This window comes from Scomber japonicus, chromosome 19 (assembly GCF_027409825.1).
Source record: "Scomber japonicus isolate fScoJap1 chromosome 19, fScoJap1.pri, whole genome shotgun sequence".
Classification (NCBI taxonomy): Eukaryota; Metazoa; Chordata; class Actinopteri; order Scombriformes; family Scombridae; genus Scomber; species Scomber japonicus.
This window is the reverse complement of record NC_070596.1, coordinates 14,470,453-14,491,703: the sequence shown is the minus strand read 5'-3', so window position 1 is coordinate 14,491,703 and position 21,251 is coordinate 14,470,453. Positions and strand designations below refer to the sequence as shown.

The 21,251-nt window shown below is 40.3% G+C and overlaps 1 protein-coding gene across 1 annotated transcript; it reads left to right on the top strand.

The window, feature by feature from the left end:
- Positions 1 to 1,087: 1,087 nt before the first annotated feature.
- On the top strand, positions 1,088 to 19,521 carry fgf10a (fibroblast growth factor 10a). The gene is made up of 3 exons (XM_053340457.1): positions 1,088 to 1,871; positions 16,215 to 16,318; positions 19,069 to 19,521. Exons 1-3 carry the CDS (start codon positions 1,421 to 1,423, stop codon positions 19,267 to 19,269), a joined length of 756 nt encoding a protein of 251 aa, XP_053196432.1. The 5' UTR covers positions 1,088 to 1,420; the 3' UTR covers positions 19,270 to 19,521.
- The last annotated feature ends 1,730 nt before the right edge of the window (positions 19,522 to 21,251 follow it).

The window sequence follows — 21,251 nt, the reverse complement described above, 5'->3', positions numbered from 1 at the left end:
AAAGAGAAAACGGGGTGGGACAGACCCCCCCGCACAGACACATACACACACGCAGACACACACACACACACACACACACACACACACACACACGTACATGTGCACTCAGACATGCACACACACATAAATGCACACAGTTCTTCAAAGCCAAGTGGTTTTCATAGACATCCAATTACACTAAGAGATGACATCTGGGGAGCTGCAGCAGATAAATAAGGTGAAAGGAAAGACAAGATTCAGTCACCTCAGAGAAACTCCAGATAACCAAAGAGAGCAGTGCTGATAGAGATAGGGGAGAAGGAGAGGCAAAGGAAAGAGGGAGGGGGCCAATGCAGAGGGAGCCACACACAGGAGGAAAGAAGAGAGGCAACGCACCGCTCCAGCGCTCAGACTCCGAGAGGCAAGGACGGAGGCAAGATAGGGAGCTCAGCTCACTGACAGACGCACAACAAGAGAAGAGAAAGACGAGAGCTCCCGGGCTCAGTTACACACTCAAGTAACTTCAAACCAACTCCAACAAACCAGGAGAAACAAAGAGAGAAAAGAAGACAAGAAAGGAAGAAAGTCTGGATTCTTTGACTCTTTTTTTTCGTGACCTGCCTTGCGTGGATTTCTTTGGACATTTTCGAGTACCAGCGTTAATCCTCTTCTTTTTTTTAACTTCCTGTTTTTATTTATTTATTTTGTCCTGAGCAGTTTAGCATCTTTTATCTAGACCTTCTCCACCTCCCTGGACTGGAGAGGATAAATGTTTTTGGGGACATGTGTGCGGAGTAGATTTTAGTGTATCTGAATGAACTGATATTGTGACTTTTTGTGTTTGGATGCGAGAGTTTTGGTGTGTATTCAAACTTTTTTTTTTTAAAAAGGGGATTTTGAGAGTGTGTTGGTGTATGTGTGTGTGTGTGTTTGTGTGTGTGTATGTGTGTGTGTGTGTGTGGTAACTAGAAGTAGAGAGCGGCTGTCTCAGGAGGAGAGGGAGGAGGCGAGAGGTCTTTGAGGCGAGCCCCCAGTTGTTCCCATTGCGAGGTGATCTGAGTTATGGATGTTGACGCATTCCTGCGGCGCTGCTGAGGAATAAACAGCACCGGGGACTACAGCAGAGACAGCCGCAAAACTGCAGGCTTCACCACCACCACCAGCAGCTGCATTTACATCACCACGAATATCAACGATAGGTGTACATCTGCTACCACGAATCCTGCTCCGATCACATCTATTGCAGTCAGCTCAACTACCACTACCAGCCCTTCTACAGGTTTTGACGCCTACAGTCCCAGAGAGGTTGTGGGTCCCCAGACAGAGGAGGTTTAGTCGGTCAGTCAGGGGGGGTGTCACCCACTCTCATTCCCTTTCCTTTCACCCAGCTCAGCATGCACCAGCCCCTGAGCACCTCCACAGCTCTGCCAGCTCCACTACCATGTGTAGATGGACAGTGACACAAGGTGCACCGGTCGCCTGGTTCTCCTCCTGCCCCTGCCGCAGACCTCCTTCACTCCTTCTCTCCATTACCTTCCTCCTCCTGCTGCTCCTGCTCGGGCCGTCCTCGTCCTCGCCCATCTCCGCTTTGTCGTTGGACTCTGACAAGAACCACAATGCACAAGGAGGTACCACTCCTCACTTCTTCGTCTCACGCCCCCCACCATCTCCCTCCTCGCCCGCGCCGCTGCACGCATCCTCTGCGAGGTTGCCACGGGCGACCAATGTGTCATCATCCTCCGCGACAGTCGTCGGGCGTCACGTGCGGAGCAGCTACAACCACCTACAAGGAGACGTGCGCCAGAGGAAACTGTTCTCCTACCAGAAATTCTTCCTTCGCATTGACAAGAAAGGAAAAGTTAATGGCACCAAAAGTGAGGACGATCCATACAGTAAGTCTAATATCTTGTATGTTTGTATATGTTTCATTGGTTCCTTACATTTTAAACTGTATTTAACTGTGAAAATGGCAACTTATGAGAATTTGAAAGCAATCCTGGAATTGTTTTACGCGTTTACTGGTTACTTAAGATCATGTATTATTTATCTGGGGTTGACAGTATCTGATGATATTGGCCATTTTGTTACCTTCAAGACATATTAGTTGTACTAAAAAGGGATGCAAGAGCAGCTGAACACAAAGGGAAATCCACTTTGCCAAAAATGCACATATCTGTTAATGAGAGCGCGGTGGTAAAAGATGCACTGGTTGTGTTTATCTGTGGAGAGTAATGTTTCTGTTTTCCCTCCCTGGGCAACAGTGCACAATAAGACAGGTGACTAGGCAAAGGAACAAATAACAGAGCTGCGTGCTTTTCAGCCTTTTCACCATGTGTAGAGGCAGCCACATTTGCCAGATTACAGAGAGTTTGGGAAAGGAGAGCATGACAGTAAGAGAGAGGGAGAGAGGGAGGAAAAATAAAATGAGTAAGCCAGGCAGATAGAAGGAGAGATGATCCACTGGAACCAATTAGAAATTGCCCAGAGAAAGTTATTCCTCTTTGAGGAAATATCAAAAACACAGCTATTACCAAACCCCTGGGGAGAATGACAAGTACACTTATTCCTTGCTGCTATTGTGCCACAGCTATAATAGTGGTGGGCATATGCTAAGTATGAGGTTAAAATTGACTTGGATGTAGAATAATGACCATGCCATTCCTGCTCCTTTTTTTCTGGTTATACATTTTGTGGGTTGTGTGATTTTAACCTTTATTTATCCAAAGAAGGGTCACTGAGCACACATGCTCTTTTGTCAGCACCACTCAGCCTCACATCCACACACAGTTACACTCTGTCACACTAGGTATACCTTGAATTCTTCCTACGCCAGGCACCGAGTAACTCCACTGGCAGGAGGCAGGTTGATGTACCCGGACTAGTTTTTGAAGGAAATGTGTAATTGAAAGTGTAAATAGCTAGAAAACTATGCAGTGGATTAAAATGTTGATAATGTATAAATGCATCAATGTTTAAATCTCTTCTAAGATAATATAAGTGAAGATATTCATTAAGATTGCTTATTAAAATAAAATGGTTACTTAAAAACTAAACTGTACCATGACATAAAGGGCTAATCTTAAAATATAAAAACTTTTAAAAAGACAGGTAAGGGTTATCATAATTAATTATTTATGACTGATCCAGAGCAGAAAATCAGCTGTTATCGTTCTATAGCCCACATCTTTATCTTCTAGTTAAACACATCTGGAAGTTCTCCAGGGCGACCAGTCTTTTGGCCTCAGAGGAGCTGCACTGCCTGAGGGCACATTGACAGTAGTTGTTGAGGGAGAACAGAACATTACTCCCACATTTACCTGCCCAGAGTTTCTCTGCCATTTCACTGAATTAGATGGGAGACGTCCAAAACACGAGCTAATTTCTCAAAAGATTATACAACAATTTCCCGCTGCGTTACGTCTATTGTATGTGTCATAGCATGTTAAGCATGTGTGTCTGGGAATGTAATCTTCCTAAATGCATGTTTATCACTCGCACACCTTCATACACATGTCATAGGTTTGTATGCATCTGTCTGTAGGTCTGTGGTGTGTACAAGTCTCTCCTGCTGAGAGCACACACACACACACACACACACACACACACACACACACACACACACACACAAGCTGGAGCACAGAGAGGCCAGTCTTGCACATGGCCTCCATATGGCAAAGCCCACTTTTATTAGGGCCGGGGCCAGTGTGAATATGTGTGTGCATTGTGTGTGTGTGTGTGTGTGTGTGTGCGTGCGTGTGCATGTGTGTGTGTGTGTGCCACTCAGACACCAAGGCTCTGCCAGACATGGCTGAAGGAATTTCAATTAGCGTCTCTTCCTCCCTCCCCTTGCCTGCAGTCCTCTCTGACACACACATACGCACACGCACACGCACACACACACACACACACACACACACACACAGGCTTTTACACACATGCACATAAAGAGCTCAACCATTAGGGTGCAACGTGTCACTAACTATAATGGCATCAGGTCATGGCATTAGAGGCGCAATCCATCAATTTCAACTGCTCCTACAACTTGATTGTAAGTATGAACTTTATAGAGGAACAAAATCTAAAATATGAAGACTTGGCTGTGGAGGCCAAACTTTTAGGCTGTATTTTGTCTTGGCAGCATATTAAGTAGGCATTTCATCAAGCTGCATCTACCTGACAGCAAGTGCAGATGTTTAACATGTTTCAGACAAAAAACAGGGTGGGTGGAAACTGGAGAAATATAACTGTGATGAAATAATGATTAAATTATGTGTGTGTCTGCTCACAATCATACTAAAATATACGACACACATACTATTCGTTACAGTATATCCATCTGTCCACATGCTTGTACAGCAGTTTGTATGCTAATGAACCACCTCCCACAATTTTGCATTCACTTTCAAAATGAGCAGAGAACAAACTGTACCCTTCAAACTGCCCTGACTGAGAACATGGATGAGGTGTTGGACATGCTACACGTCATGTTTGTAATACGTTTACAATAAGCTTCTTTTTATACTGTGTGGAGATGATAAGACAAAAACAGCTTCAAAACTGCACAGACTTTTTGGCAAATGAATTCTTTGATGCAGATTTCTGGCCTTTATGTGCTCATTAAAAACACCTGGCTCTGAGCAGAGCTACATTGCTTTCAAAATCCACTAAATATAAACATACTAAATAATGTAATATCCCTACAAGAGCTTATTAGTCAGAAAAACAGACCATTGTTTTAGAAGAGCGTCACATTGAAAAATAGTGAGGCAGTAGTTAGTATGGTTACGGTGGTCTAATAGTCTGGTAATGTTCAGGAGGTCAGATTGCAAATGAGTGTCATTAGACGGTGTCAGAGGTGATGAAGAAGTTGTAGGTCCAGCTCGGGGGTCGAGCTTCTTCTCCACAGCCGAGCCTTTCTAATCATGTTGTCAGAGTTAAGTGCAGCGCATCACTCAGGGTTGAAGGCTCATATTGTTAACATGCGTTCAGTGGTGTGTGACCATGTTTATCCATTTGTATTCACATGATCAGTGCCCATCTATCCATCTCACCTCATAAAGCCTTTAAAAGAGTCTGAATGTAAAAACCCTGCCAGGCTGCCATGTGATTAGCATCGATCCTTCCACTGACCATAAGCAACAAGACTCTCCTTGTTTTCTTCCCTCGCTGTTGTCCACGGACTGTCACATCTTGTTTACAAACAATTGAATAAAGCAATGAAACAAATGGACATGTGTTTGCAGTTGGACCGCAGACTTGCGGTAACGCGTCGCTCAATTAGTATTGTATGGTGCCAACTTGACTATAGCTGGAGATTTGAATCTGGCTGCGGCCACCTGGATTGTAAAAGCTGCCACACATCTTTATTGTTAACATTAATCACAGTAGACGCATTACCCACTAACATGAATGAATCCAAACGCACTGCAATTTATGGATAGTCTAATACACTGGACATTATTTTGATTTAGTGCAGGTTTTCCATGTGTAGGCTAATTACACAGGTCTGCCCCCTCTGGTTTGACCCTTACCTACTGACCCGAGTCAGGAAGCTTTGTTAATGGAAAGGTCACAGCTACACATAGTGCATCACTTTGGGCTTTTCTGTCACTCTGGTAGCTATGCACTGGAGCTGGGGGTTGAAAATGTCTTGTAGTTTGAGTCATTTGAAATGATTTTGGGATGCAACACTCATTTTTGATGGAGAAATGATATTTAAGTATTTTTCATACACTGCAAATATCTCCATCTTACCATCTTCAATTATTGAGTATTAAATGCAATGTTTTCTTACAATATGTGACACAATCTGCCAATACAAATCCATTTTTTTAAGATATTTTTTAACAGTGAATGTCAGTAACTTCAAAACAAAGTCATATTCCACAATATACAAAAGAGAAAAACGTTGAGAATTGCTATGGTCAGTTTTCTTCAGTTTTCATCAGCAGAATGTAGAAGAAAGTTGTGTTCAAGAAGCATCTGAATAAGGCTGACCAACAGTTGTCTTTCTTTCTCCTCTGCATTCATGAACTTCTAATAACCCAGTGGGGTTATGACGCTAAGCAAAAAAAGTGCTTGACCTTCTTGAATTTTTCAACATATTCTTGAATCTAGTCCCAGTCTTTTCACTTTCTGTTTCTGGATCCTTTTTTTTATTTTGTTCTGTCTGCTTTACTTTTTCCCCTCCTCCTCCTCCTCCTCCTCCTCTCTGCTCTCGTGGTTGATGAGCGTGTTTAGGGTTCTCATGGGAAAAGGTAACAGTGTGGCCCATAAAAGAGAATTATGAGGAGATACGGGATGTACCAGAGGTTAGTGTCAGAGTTGCTTTTCATTCTAAGTTACTTTGACATCTTCATGGACTCTCCTCTCAAACAGTCGTAAATAAAAGCGGTGTGCAAACGCCATGAGGTACAAGCTTGTTCAGGAAATACTGAACCTATCATTGACTACTCCTAAAGCTGCCACAGTTAAGTACAATCACGTTCAGCTGTGCTCTGAAAACATACAATAAACCGATACTACCCACACACTCCCTCCTATGTTTGATCCCTCTGATCTTCCCTCCAACTACACTGATGGTAATTTTACTTATGGCTATAACAAACAGGTGCTTTTTACTTCTTGCAAGACCTCCTGATTAGGGCTGTGATGGTATAAATGTATTGTTATTGCAGTGAAAAAGAAACGGAAGGGGATACATGCCCAGTTCCCTTTTTTTTAGAGAGTCCAAAAATAATTTTAATAGATTAAAAAGGTTTATATTTGACTGCAAGAACCTGTGTGAAAGCTGAGCAGTGTGCAGAGATGATTGATGTGTCTGTACACCAGTCTCCTTACTGGACAATGAGCCAATCCTGGATAGCTGGATAGAGTTGGAGATACTTTCATGCAGCCACGTCTTGGTGAAGATGATAGCAAAGCAGTTTGTCATTTCTCTCCATGCAGGGAGGTCAGAAGCAGTCTTAGGTTGTCTAGTTTATTGGTGATGGAGCGGTGGACGTTGGCGAGGAAGACTGACGGGAGATCTGGCCGACTGTGGTTAGATTTGAACCTAGCGTAGGTGCAGTTTGGCTTGCAGCACTTCCGTTTCCTTAGGAACCCCATTTTGTTGTCCCCCTTTGATGGTCGTTCTCCTAGAGCAGGGCAAGCCAAGGCAACAACGCATCCAACACATCTGCATCTGTTTGTGTTTGACATTTAAAAGAAAAAAAATGGTGATAATAAGGATAATGCCCTTAACCCCATGCTAGGCATCACCTGTCCACAGCCCTACTCCTAATTGGCTGGGGGAAAAAAAACAAAAAAAAAACATGGATATGAAGAGTGAAATGAGTCAGGCCCCAAGACAACCACAATTTCAATGTATGGAGAAGCAGGTTTTTCATTGTGTATGACGCTCTTCATGGTGATGTTGTGTTCGTTTGTCTCAGATACAGCAGGGGTCTGGATCAAATCATGTCAGCTCTGATTCATGACTTGTTTTACTGGAATCCACGAAAGGAAACTCTGTCAATTTCCTGTTGAAATCTTGCGTAATATTGATTATTATCATCCGTGACAGTAAAGTTATGTTACTGTAGCTGACATACACTGTAGTTTCACCTCATACATTTAGAAATGACTTTATGATTAATGGATCCGAGCCAAAGCACCGATAAGCCATTTACTTGTATTTTACTGGATGTATAATGGCATTTTGCAGAAGCCATTTCAAAATCTTTGATGCCCAAAGTCGCAAATGTTCAGTTTGGAATGATATTTAATCTGAGCCCCAGAAATCAGGTCCTTAAAGTCTAGAAAGAAAAAAACGTTGAAATGTTCCTGCACTGAGAAAAGCAGCATGTTCTGATATACAGGACTTAAGTTATTAAATGCAACAATGACAAGTCACATTTTTTAATGACTCTGAAATAAATTGGAATTGAAAACATAATTTGTTGCATTACCAGATATAATACAAGCAATATGATTTATGCAACTTCTCCCCTCTCCCTGCACTTTTTTTCTTCCCATCTCACACACAGGGATGAGTCCAGAGGTTCAGATGTGCAGGTACCCTTTGACCCCATTACTGCATGTACAGAGTCTTTAAAGGAGCATGTGTGTGTTCAGGCTTTGAGTGTGTCAGGAATGTTGATGAGCACTGAAAATGATCACAAAAAAAACCTTCCACAGTTAAAGTTTCCCATCAAGATATTAAGTTGAGTTTCTACATTGTTAAAGTGTAGTTTTTATACTTTTTGAACGCTGAGTGTTTTTGCCAAGAGTCACCAAGGACAACGACAGGATCCGTCTCATTTTTCCATCACTGTTTACATTTGTCCTGTCATCGCTGCTTGATATTTTCCCATCAATTCGCTCCCCTGTCCATTAATGTGTCAGCTACAACAGGACTAAAATAAGAGCCAGATTTCTGTAGGCAAACTGAGGCAGTCCCGCCGCAAACCCCACCACCACTACCGGACCACCTTAAACAAAAGTCTTTCAGCAGCAAATCATGTTCCTGTAAGATCGTGAGCAGCTTTGGAGCAGAGAAAAGAGCTCAAATCGCCAAGAGTCCATTACTGTTCACAAAGAATCTAAAGTTGGACTTTTTCAGGTTTTGATGAATGGCCAGTGAATTTTCAGTGTTTATGTTATGTGGAGGATTCTCGCTGAATATGATCAGAAGAGATAGAGATAAAGAGATAGAGACACAGGAGGAGATATTCTACATCAAGTCCTGAATCATTTACCTGATTTCTAAACTATCAAGCTTTAGTGTAGATCATTTTCACGTAACTGGCATGTAGTACACAAATCTTTTAAATCGGTAATGTAATGGTGTACTTTACAGAAACACTTGAGATGGATTTCTGAACACATGCAGGAGCACACATTTATATTCTTGTTGTTTTATATGCTCATAGTGTCTTTTTTCTAAAATATTACAAGCATTCACGTCATTCTTGGCATTCTCTTGACAACAATCCAACTATTTGGTTGTTGTCTAAATAACAAATAATTAACAATCACTGATTTCAAGGTTGTTTGCATAATAAAGTTAAGCCATACAGAAAAACTGTGCTGACAGCAAATACTACATTTTCTAATACTTTATGTTGTTATAGCAACATCATGGAGGTCACTGGGAAGTTGGAGGCAGTGTTACTTTGTTCAAGAGACAAAATAAGAAAAGATCAAATCAAACCGATGTAGAGCTCAAGTTATAAAAATGCAACCTGCAGTGAAAACAATATGGAGTTTAATCTCTTCTACTCTGAATGTTATAGGATGTTTTTTACTATCAGTGAAGTTATAGGCTATTTCAGAAATTCAGTTTTTAAAGCTGAAGCTAGAGCTAGTTCAGGATTTGGTCAATCAACCAGAAATTAAACTGTAAATATTTTGATGATGGATTAATAATTAATTAGAATACATTTTTCAGTCTCAATTGCCAAACATTCACTGCTTCAAGGTCGAGGGAATACACATCAAAATATTCCACTAATCCATAGAATCATCCCAACTCCCAAGTCCTTTTAGAAAATAAACAACAACAACAAACTGTACTGTAGCATCATTTTATCAGACTTTTTTTTTATTTATATTTTTAAAAGCAGCTACACTGAAAAATGCACTCAAAGCTAAATACTGTACTGGTGTCACTTTAGTCTCAACCTGGTGCATGTGAACAGGCAGAATTCACAGCCAGTAAAGCAGTGGGAGGTGAAGAAAAGCATCTGTGACAGATAACAGGGCTGCTTCAATATAGACACCATGTGCTATAGGAACCACCCCCCACCCCCCCAAAAAAAAAGAAAATACACACACACCTCATGCTCCTGCTCTCACTCACCCCTAACCTTGCCCTACACACACAAGTTTGTGAAGCTATCCTTGTAAGGACATTGCATTGACTTCCATTCATAGTGGATAACCTAACCTAACCTTAACCAGAACATCAAAATAAAGTTTTGCCTCATTAGGACCAGGCTTTAGTCCCCCATGAGGACTTCTGGTCCCGACAAGGCCGGTGTTTATACCGGAAGAGGTCCCCAAGAGGTAAAAAAAACACACACATGCACACACACACACACACACACACAAAGACACACACCATGAAAGTGAGGCTCCTAATGGAGTCATCAAAGGTAGAGCTGAGAGCTCAGAGCTGAGTCCAGAGAAGCATCTGGACAGCCTGGTCGTTTGAACAGAGCAGCCAGCAATGCCAGCTAATTACACCGTGTGTGTGTGTGTGTGTGTGTGTGTGTGTGTGTGTGTGTGTGTGTGTGTATATACACTATGTATACGATCATAAATTCAAGTTTAACGTGAAACAAATAAAATAATACACAGAGAAAGATGCATTTGACAAACAGAATAATATTTGTACATGTCTGTGCAAATATAATAATATTTGTGGTGTAAAATAACACGATTTCTGAAGCTGAAAGTCCAGCGCCAACAACTCAAACCACAACAGTTGGGCAACATCACACTGGCAGCTGAACTGTAAATGAAAAATGTGTGAAATGCAGACAAGCGTCACAGCACATTGCCTGAAAACATAACTCCTGCCATGTCAGGCCTGTGAAATGTTTTGACAGAAACTGGCAGCTTTGGCACTTTATCATGTTACAAAGTCAACTGTGTTAAAGGAATCACAATAACTCAGGTGGTAATGTTTCTTTCTTTTTTTTCTCTCCTCCCGATCAAAATCACCATTAACATGGCAGTGAATTTCTTTTGGGTTTCCTCCCAGCTGTTCTTAAATGTGTGTGACATAACTCGCTGTGAGCTTGCTGTGCGCGGTAAAGTGATCTCAAATTATACGGATTGGAATGACCCACGCAGACGAAACTTAACGCTATCTGTTGGCTAGGCGGACAGACCTCTGGTATTTTAAACACAGGGATTTCACTCAGGTGATCCGTTTTGTTTTATTTAAAATTTTTTTTTTTTTGGGAATAATCTGGGTTTGTTTTTCTTTTCCTACCTTTGCCAATTTCGAAATCACACACAGCTTGAACAGTGTGGTTACGGCTATTTCAGTCCGACAAGACAGTGATGTGAGTGTTCCTGTCAGGGAAGGAAATAAAACCATTATGGGAGTGAGAAAAAGTTAAATAATACAGTGAGTGCAGGTCAAATAGAACCACCCAGCTAATGAAAAAAAGACTTGAGAAGAAACCAATTCAATGTAGTGCGCAAAGGGCACATCGTATCTGTTTTACATGATTTACAACCCAGAAATGTAATATGTGCAAAACACATTCTGAGCACAAATCTGTTCACCAAAATTTCTCTTTGTCAAAAAAAAAGAAATATATTGAAAATCAGAAACAGGCCTCTGTTTTTTCCATCTTCAGTCAAAACCGTCAGCCGCGCAGGCTTTTGATGTGGCCACTTAACACAGGATGATACTGTTGTCAACCACATCAGTCTAAACCAATACCTCAATGCTCCTCAAAACACATAATATACAGCAGTTTCTACTCCAACCCAGTATCTTCGCCAGCTCTCGCCCAGAAAACTGCGCAACCGAGACATGTTTGTTCTCTCTCAGACTTCATAACGAGCCGGAAATCTTCCACCAAACTCCGAAGAAAAATAATGCAAAGGAAATAGATGAATCCTGTCAAACCACGGGTGGCTAGAAAGCAGCCAAGAGAGAGTCTTTCTGCATAAAAACCTTTGTGCGAAAGCATTTCATTCATTGTTATTGTATTTGAATGATCAAATACAGTTTGATATATTCAATTCATATCTGATTTGAGTATATTGGTGGTCCATTTCTTTCTTCTGATTCCTTTTATTCTTTTTTTTCTTTTCTTTTGAGTCTTTAGTGGTTGAATGGATGAACACTCATGTCACCATTAATACAACACATCGTCAGTCACTCTGTTGCCATAGTTTCAAAGAGAAAAATGATCTTGGTTGTAGACCTCAACTGATGTTAATCACATATTAAAGTTGTTTTCTTTAATAATATACAACAGGGACGTTTTTGTTTCATAAAATAAAATAGTGTCTCAGATGTTTAAATCTAACAAACAGTGTGAGAATTAATCACTGCAGAGAAACACAGGAACAGTCAGGGGGGTTCATCCAAATATCCAAGCATTGGAGCTAGAATAAAAGAAGCGGACCGTTCCCCTGTTCATCTCACTGGGGGGAGTTCATGACACAAGCTAGTGACAATATTTCACAATAAAGAACGAGACCTCTCCGGGCTGCTGGCATGTAGTCGACCCACTCACAGCTGGTCGCCGTGTCGAGGTCACGATGTGAACAACCGCAGTATAATCTTCAAAAAAGCCCCTGGATAAACAGTGGAAACATTTTCACAACCTCCCTTAACCTTTAGGTTCAGCTGGAGTCTCACTAACAGTGTTCCCAAAGAGGCCGGCCGGAGGTCGAGAGGAGGTCTGCGTATGTGTGTGTTCCTCTGTGTGTGTGTGTGTGTGTTCCTGTTTGTATCCATGAGCGTGTTTTTATGTATATGAGTGAGATTTAGTGAGTTTTGTAGTTGCACAATTTGTGATACTGGTCCTATTGTCTACCTCAGTCTGCTGTCCGTAGTTGTTATTATTAATTGTCTCAAAACTTGTTACTGATGGTTTCACTTTGAAGGAGGTAACACAGGCAAGTTTCAATTTATTTATTTTTATATTTACAATTTATATTTATTAAAACTAATGACTTTATTTTCTGTAGCATAAGGTCAAAAGTACATCCAATTCTGATAGTGACACTTTTTAAACAGAAATGCGTATCTCTTTAATTGGGCCAGCAGGACCCTCTGTAGTTCTTATTGAATGGAGACTAATAGATTATCAAAAGACTACTCACTGTCCCACCAAGCCCATTGTTACTGAATGCCGGAGTGTGTTATGAAGGTACAGCTTTACAAGATCTCAGTGTCCCCAGTTTCTGGTTAGTCATTTTTAAAGACTTAAATCTACAGAGGAGAGGGAGGAAAGTTGAAATTCTGACCAACAGAGTAAACCTGAGAGGCTCAACGTACAAAAGAAATTGGTTTAATGAGAATAATGATGAGGACAACAGCATCATTGAGGAGAGGAGAAAAGAGAAAAGAAGAGTGGCAATGAGCGCAAAATGGAAACACTAAATCTTAAAACAAGTCAAACTATCGTATCTCGTTGCCTCCTTTTCTTCTGCATAATATTCACATAACAGTACAGGATAGAAATGCACTTTAATTTTCATTTCCTTTTGACTGTATTCTGGAAACTCTGCCAAAATTAGTGGTTAATCTGGATGGAAACTTGGCTTGTGAGGTTAAGAAATTATACCACATACTAAGCAGAGGTTAGAAAGTTTAAGGGAACCAGACAACAAAGCAACAACAACTATCCACAGAATGTGGTGAGCGTAAAAATCTCAAGACACCAGCACTCCTGACCTGCCAATACCACAAATAATCATGACTACAGCCAAAGCTATAGATCAGAAAATGGTTTCAATTGACAAAAGCTGCTGTTGAGTTCCTGTATTCTGTATGTTTGATTTTGTATTACACGTTCAAAAAGGCAGATTTCTAGTCATGTTGTGGATTTGACAGTCACAGTGGAGTTGGGATTTGGCTACAAACCCATTTAATATGGTAGTGGTCTTTAAGAAGTGGTTAATGAACAGTTTCTTACTGTTAGAGGGCCAGTTTGTGTTTATTTGTACTTGTGGCTCTGTCAGTGTTACGGTTTGGGTTTGACTGGCAGAGACCCACTTGGCTCGTTTTTATGAAAGTTGTAGTGTTGCCCTGTTATACACAGGTGTTTGCCCTTGGTAATTTCTTTCAAAAATGTTGATAGCGGAAAATGTTCATGCCTTTTATATTAAGTGAATCCTGTGTGCTATTTGCACTTTCAGTGTTGGGTCATAACTTTTTTTTTTCCTTTACACTTAAATTCATAATAAAGTTGTTGGCCTGTGATTCAGGGAACGCAGGGAGGGAAAAAACAGACTTTTCCCTGTTCAGAAAAGGGAATAAAATACATGAAAAGTCTCAAGACACCAATATAACAAGGTGTTGAATGAGGAATATTAGAGTAAAATAACAAAAAAAAGGTTTTAAGAGTACTGTAGGTCTAACAGCAGAAGTTAAAACGTTTTTCAAGGTGTGTATTTGCCTGCATCTGTGTGTGTGTGTGCTTTTATCACAAAAACCTGATGTGTGTTTTAAGCTCTGGTCCTGTTTTTCTCCGTCTCCTTGCCATAAACTCTTTTGCTGCAATCTAAGCCTTTTGTTGCAGCCTGGCCTTTTAACTCACAGGCAGACGGGCTGCTTCTGGTAACTGGTAAAGGGGGCCATAAAAGAGCCCTGTGCTTTGGTTTCTGACAAACCACATCAAACAGGATGAGGGGGGGGGGAAAGGGTTTGAACAGGTGGACCGGCCTCTAGCACAGCACAGACAGATTTCTTTTTTTTTTTTTTTTTTTTGACAGATCACAGCTCAGAAATGTCAGCTGTGGTGCAGTGAGATGGAACATTTTGAAGCTGATAGATCAGCGCTGTGTTGTGGTACAGCGACTGCTTTTAATGCGTGTCTGTGTGAGTAATAGACTTAACAAAACAAGCCAACATCATGCACTGTGAAGCTACAAAAATCTTCTTGAACTTTAGAAGTTTAACGACCTTTTATTGACTAAGTAAGGGAATTGAGGGGGATGGATTAATGCCAGTGCACCTCAGCCAAAGACTACATTTAACACAAAAAGAGAAACAAAACACGAAGGCCATAAACAGTTAAAAATAAACCAACAGCACACATAAAGTACACAAAGAAAAGCTCTTAGCCACTTCAAAACATCACAGCTAATTTTTTAACCTTTTTTTTTCAAAAACACATTTCGAAATGCAGAAGTGTCTCTTATTGTTTAGAAACAGATTTTTGGAGAGCAGTAAAGCTCAACATTCAGAGCAGTCAGTGAGTCGATGCTTTCAGATCCAGATGTCTTTATGTGAAGCTACAACAATCACATCAGGACTGACTGGAGGATGTTGTGAATTTCTGAGTATAAGAGAAAGAGGAATGATGGCAGCAAATGGCATCTGGTGAACAGACAGGTATAGATTTAAGATTTAGAGTTAAAGTAGAAGCCATTTGATCATCTTCTCATACTGTATTTATCGTTTGCTGCTTTTCCTGCTCATCACCATTTATTCGACTGGATTCTGGCCTCAAGTCATGTTTGGTAACTGGAACATTAGGTCCAACTAATTCATTTTTTAATGATGGAAATACACAGATTAAATAGATTTTCGGTTTGTCCATTCATGACTTGAACAAGAATCTGACACTTTGAAAGCTCAAGAATGACAATAACAGATCTTTAGAGATACTCTGGATGTACTCCCCCTGTTTCTCCCTCCATCCTCCATCCTCCCTCCTATTCCTGCAACCACTATTGCTGCACTTCCTACTGGCCCCTGTTAGCTAATCCTCTCAAACCCCTGATAGTTTTATGGCTTGGTGTAACTGACTTTAGGATGAGAGAAGAAAGGGCCGGAGACCACAGCTTAAACCAGTAATTGGTTCAGGCTTGAAAACTGATACGGACGCCTTGACCTCTTGCCAAACTGGCAGCCAGAAAGCCTCTCTCCGTCCTGTCCGTGTGCCTGCCTGCCTGCCTGCCTGCCTGCCTGCCTGCCTGCGCTCCCCTGGTCAGAAAAACAAACATAGAGCAGAGAAATGTTTTTTCCTGGCTTACACCTCGGTCCCAGGGCATGCAGCCCACAAGCTAACCAGCAAATGAACAGGGGGCAAGAGGCCGGTCTGAGGTCTGACTGTCACATAGTGAGGCAGAGAGAGAGGAGAGAGACGACACTGGGGCTCACTTGTGAGGAAGAAACTGAGATGATTTAGGTTTCTCCTGCACAATTTCAGGGTTTAACGGCTTGAATATTCAGGGATTTTAAACCGATATTCTTACGTTGGTGTTTTAGATCCCACAATCCCTCAATTTTCATACACACTTACACTCATATGAAACAATAATGTCCATAAACTTGAGAGCAAGTGCAGGAAGGATCAGTCAATTAATCAATTAGATAAAAAATATTCAACATCAATTCTGATAATAAATGCCCAAGTGTGATGATTCTTTGCTTTTCTCTGTTATTTTGTCACTTGTCTTTGGGTTTTGTACTGACATTTAAAAAAAGAAAAATTGTGATATATAATGACAATAAGTTCTGATATATTTGTCTCTCTGTCCCTGCTCTACAGGTATTTTGGAGATCAAGTCAGTGGATGTGGGAGTTGTGGCCATCAGGGGCGTCAGCAGTAACTACTACCTGGCAATCAGCAAGAAGGGAGATCTATACGGAGCGGTGAGTAGTTGTTTCTGACTATTAATTACACAGGAGATCCATTATGTGCTCATCCATTCATCAATCTTAATGAATCAAAGTCAAACGAGACACTTTTCTGTGTAAACGTGTGACTGTGGAGCTTTGAAATACATTTTAAAACAACAGACGAGGCAGCAAAGACTCTTTTCCAGAAATAGGAACCGCAGTTAGTCAGTGCGAGCTGCTACCTACCTCTCCTCTCCTCTCCTCTCTTCTCTTCTCTTCTCTTCTCCCCTCCATTCAGAAACAGGAAACACAATCCTTCAGTTTCTGTATTCTGCTTCAGTCCCTCTGGGGGGAGAGCAGCCCTTGTTTCATCTGTTTTCCCTCTCTCTCTCTCTCTCTCTCTTTCCTTTCTTTTTTTTCTTCATCTCATTCTCTTCCCTTTCCTTTTTTTTCTCCTCTTTTTCCTTACTTTTGAAAGCCCTAACTTTCAGCGTGTCTCTCTGGGAGCCACACCACAGATGAAATGACACACGGTAGAAAAGAAAGAGAGGCATTCTGTTGCATGGCCTGAAACTGAATTCCCATGACGTCTTCTGCACCGTGCAACACAAGCCACAGTAACACAGCGCTCGAAGGGCCGGCATTCGATTACACTTGATGGGTTTACACAGTGACTTCTTTATCCAGTGATAATCAAATGAAATCATTGTTTCATTATATTGCCAGATCAATACATCGATGTTACACAGAGGATTATGATTGCCTTTAGGACTTACCATGATTCAATTTGTAGAAAATTATAAAGGAAAACCTACAAATTCACACAGTTGTCTGCAATAAAAGATTTTATTAGACTTTCTACCTAGCCCACTTACTCTAGTAAGTAAAATGGTACTGACATTATTATTTTTCATTCCAATAATTTGATGTCACTTATGATTACAGTTTCTTTTTTTTTTAATCCCCATTTCTAATCATTTAATTGAAATTCTTCCAGCACACACAGACACAGACACAGACACACGAACACACACAGTCTGGTCGTACCGAGAGACCACTGTTAGTTAAAAAAACTGCACAGTGTCTGTAAAATATTCTCATTTTGCTTTGGGAACATTCAGTTTTACTTCTGGAACCAATTTGAACAGCTGCGGCTAGATACAGAGAGAGAGAAAGAGAGTTATATTGTGTGTGTGTGTGTGTGAGTGTGTGTGTGTGTGTGTGTGTGTTGTGCATTCGGGGCAAGTACATTTTTGCTTGCGAATATCAACTGCATCCAGTTAACTGCCTGTTTAAGTGACATTCGCCTGAAGCACAAGGGCAGCTTCCAGTAAACTGACAAATGTTACTCTCTCAGATCATTTTCTCTTCATTTACCAGTGGGTGGTCACTGTGGTAATGTAAGCCACAAACATGGTGTCACGATGCTCTTTGCTGGCAAAAAGCCCTTAATCTTTAAGACATCAGATCTCCCGCCCCTCACTCGTCCAGTCTGCTGACACACAAACATTTACCATCATTTCATGTCCAGCTTACAATCGGCCTTGATTACACTGGGGATTATTCTTAAGCAATAGCCGACCGTGTGTTGATCTGTGTTGATACAAGAATATCGACATGATGTTGCTGGGCTCAGACAAGATCCAAAAGAAAAAACATAAGAATGAAAACAGCAACAAAAAGCAACAGAGATGACAAAGTCTGCTATGTCCAGTCCAGTAAGAGAAATCACTTGCAGCTACTAATGATGGTAAAATAAAAAGGATGATAATGACCTGAAAGATTAAGAAAATAAACTGAGGACAAGATGACAAGACAATAAGCTGAGGCTGTATTAACAGAATGACTCACCCCAAATTGAAATCATCTATTGATATGATTTATTCACTTACAAGTCAAACTGTTTAATAAAAGATGCAGCGATGAAGCAAGCACAGCTGTACTGTGTAACAGCCTCATGACTTAGTGATTAGTTATTCAAAAAAGGCAAAAAATATGACCCCCGACATATCCACAGATCTCATGTAGCATCATCCAAGTCCTGTCATTGGCCCATATTTACACCAGTCTACATAAATCTGCTTTCAAAACCATTAAAGCTCCACATTATTTTCATTATTTATTGGCATTTATTAATTCATCTAATGATTATTTTCTTCACAAATCATTCAGTCTATAAAATGTCAGAAAATAGTGATACATGCTTCACAATTTACTGAAGGTCATGGTGATGTCATCAGGTTTCTTGCTTTGTTCAAACAACATCCTGAAAGATATTCAGTTTATTAACATTTAAGACAAAGAAATGCAGCAAGATCCTTCTATTTGGAATTTAAGAAAATTTGGCAAATTTGCTTGAAAAATAACTTCAAAAGATCCCCGTCAGACATATTTTAGGACATTAAAAATCAATTGGCTGTGATTGCTGTCACAAATCATCATAGGCACCCTTCAACTCACACTTTCCCCGTTCAGCAGATTAATGTGGAAAAAGCCTTCTAGTGTCAAACTCTCCACAATCAATCTGCACAGTGAAACTAGAACATCTGTAGGAACAAGAACACTAAACACTATTTTGATGGCAGGGTAACTTTAAACCATTCATTTGTCATTCAAATAGTGATATATGAATTTGCCCTATGACAGATGACCTATTGTGTGCTCTTACCAGACAGAGCAGAAATACATCACAACAACTGTAAATCATCTCAAATCTTTGTCTCTGTACTGACCTCTATGTGTATATCTCCCATTTACACTTTCTTCTTTTCTTTCCCCTGCAGAGGGACTTTGGTCTGGACTGTCGTCTGATTGAACGCATCGAGGAGAACAAGTACAACACCTACGCTTCAGCAGAGTGGCGCAACAGGAAGAAGCACATGTTTGTGGGACTCAATGCCAATGGCAAGCCAATGAAGGGGAAGAAAACGCGGAGGAAAAACACAGCTACTCATTTCCTGCCCATTGTGGTACAACCGCGATGACTGGACATATCAGCCATGGGAGATCAGACATTATTGAAGTGACAGTGATGGCTACATTGGACAGATCTCAGTCAGATCTGAATGATGCACTGAGGAGGAAAAGAAAGGAAACCTGTAGACATTTTATCTCATGTTGGATAAAGACATTTCTATTTTTAAAGAAAGAAATATATTACTATACAATGTATATATTATTTTCTGTTTTAAATTATAAAGTACATTGGCACAGTAGATGAATATGAAAAGAAATGACTTCTGTGCCAAAATGTGATTCTTAACTCACATTTCTAGATTTGTGTCCAAGTGAAACACTTGACTAGGAAGTAAATGTAATAAATGTGGCAAAATGTGGAAGAGGAGGATGAAGAGTAAGGAGGAGGAAGTTTTGCTGACAGAGAGACGCAGAAGCAGAGGGAAGCAGAAGAAAAGACAAGAATGATGAGAGTCAAGAAAGCACCAACACAACAGCAAGTCTAACACTACCATGTTTTTTTTCTTTAAATTTATTTATTTTGTGTAATATTTAAACAAAAAAGAACAAAAACACAAAAACCATTTATGCTTCTCTTTTTTGAATACTAATCATTTAAACCTGAATAAATATAAAAAATATATTTGTCTTTAACTTGTTTGACTGACTTTCAATTCTTTTTAGATCATTTTATGGCTCAGTTATTGGTTGCTCTACTGTAAATAGAAAACAAATAGATAGAAATTAATGGATAAATAAACATCAAAGGAAACTCTTCAGTTGACAGATAATTGATTTACTGTATTTTTTTAAGTGCTGGGAATTAATCAATTCAATGCTACACTGTGGTAGATTGTACAAAACTGATTACATAACTACATTACATTCAGTAGTTCATTTCCATTTTAAATGTAAATATATAATCATAATCACACAAATGTAAAAGGCATTTTTTAAGAGATTATTTGACTACATAATCTTAACTCAAGGTGTATTTATCAGCTGTTTCCAGAGCTTTCTACAGCATCTTACAGTCTGCTCAGTTGATTGATCACACGCCATCTGCTGACAAAAAGAGATGTGGTTAAAAGCTCTGGAAAAGCTGTTAAGTGAACCTTGAGTTAAAGGACCAATTTGCTACATTTTCAACCTTATCTCTATATATCCAAATTTTACAAAAGTAGTTGTTTTGCAAGTATCGGCATGAATGAACAATCTGTTTTTCTTATTCACCATCAGTTGACATGTAGAATGATGTAGTTGGGTGTAGGAAAGAACTACAGGCTATATCAGTTTTGCCAAATGTGGGTCTCCCAAAACACTCCACCTATGCTTGCGACATGGAGAAGCAGACGCTAATATATCATACTATTAAATGCTTTAAAATTACAATATCACAATATTTGGAAGAAAATTAGGTTCATGATACAAGGCTGAATATTGCGCTGTGGAATCAGACATGATACAGTGTGGGGGAGGAAACCATCATCAGAATGAAGCTAAATTACAGCGGCAGCTAAGAGAAAGATGCCTGCACTAGCATCACGCAGTGCTTTTTAAACCTGACACACTTTAACTCATCTAGTTGGAGTTTTTCACTCCTTCTTCCATGATTATTTCCCCAAAAAAAAGCTGAAATAGAGCAGAGGGCTTTTGATTGTCCACTGGCAGCTCTGACAGCATTCAGGCTTGTGTAACATTACAACTCTGTGCTGTCTGTTGATCCTCACACACCTATATCCAGACTCAATGAGCTAAGCCATTTTGGAACAGCTCAATAACTCCGCTGGCCGTAAAACACATTGTCAGCAGAGTGGGGCAGACTGATTGGATTGGAAGCACGCAATGCATTCTGGTTGTTGTAGGATTCCAACTTAAGGGTGATATGAGGAATCTACAGCCTTTCGCCCAATTTCCTCTAGTCACCACCAATTTCAAACATAATCACACATTTCTACTACACTGTTTTAGGACAACATATTCACAGTGCTGAATTTTCCCCTTTGAGAGA

What these genes read in the sequence shown, in the direction of transcription:
- fgf10a (XM_053340457.1), top strand. Translation starts at nt 1,421, where the DNA reads ATGTGTAGATGGACAGTGACACAAGGTGCACCGGTCGCCTGGTTCTCC. An exon ending in AAGTGAGGACGATCCATACA is followed by an intron (nt 1,872 to 16,214) that starts GTAAGTCTAATA and finishes CCTGCTCTACAG; the next exon opens with GTATTTTGGAGATCAAGTCA. An exon ending in AGGGAGATCTATACGGAGCG is followed by an intron (nt 16,319 to 19,068) that starts GTGAGTAGTTGT and finishes TTTCCCCTGCAG; the next exon opens with AGGGACTTTGGTCTGGACTG.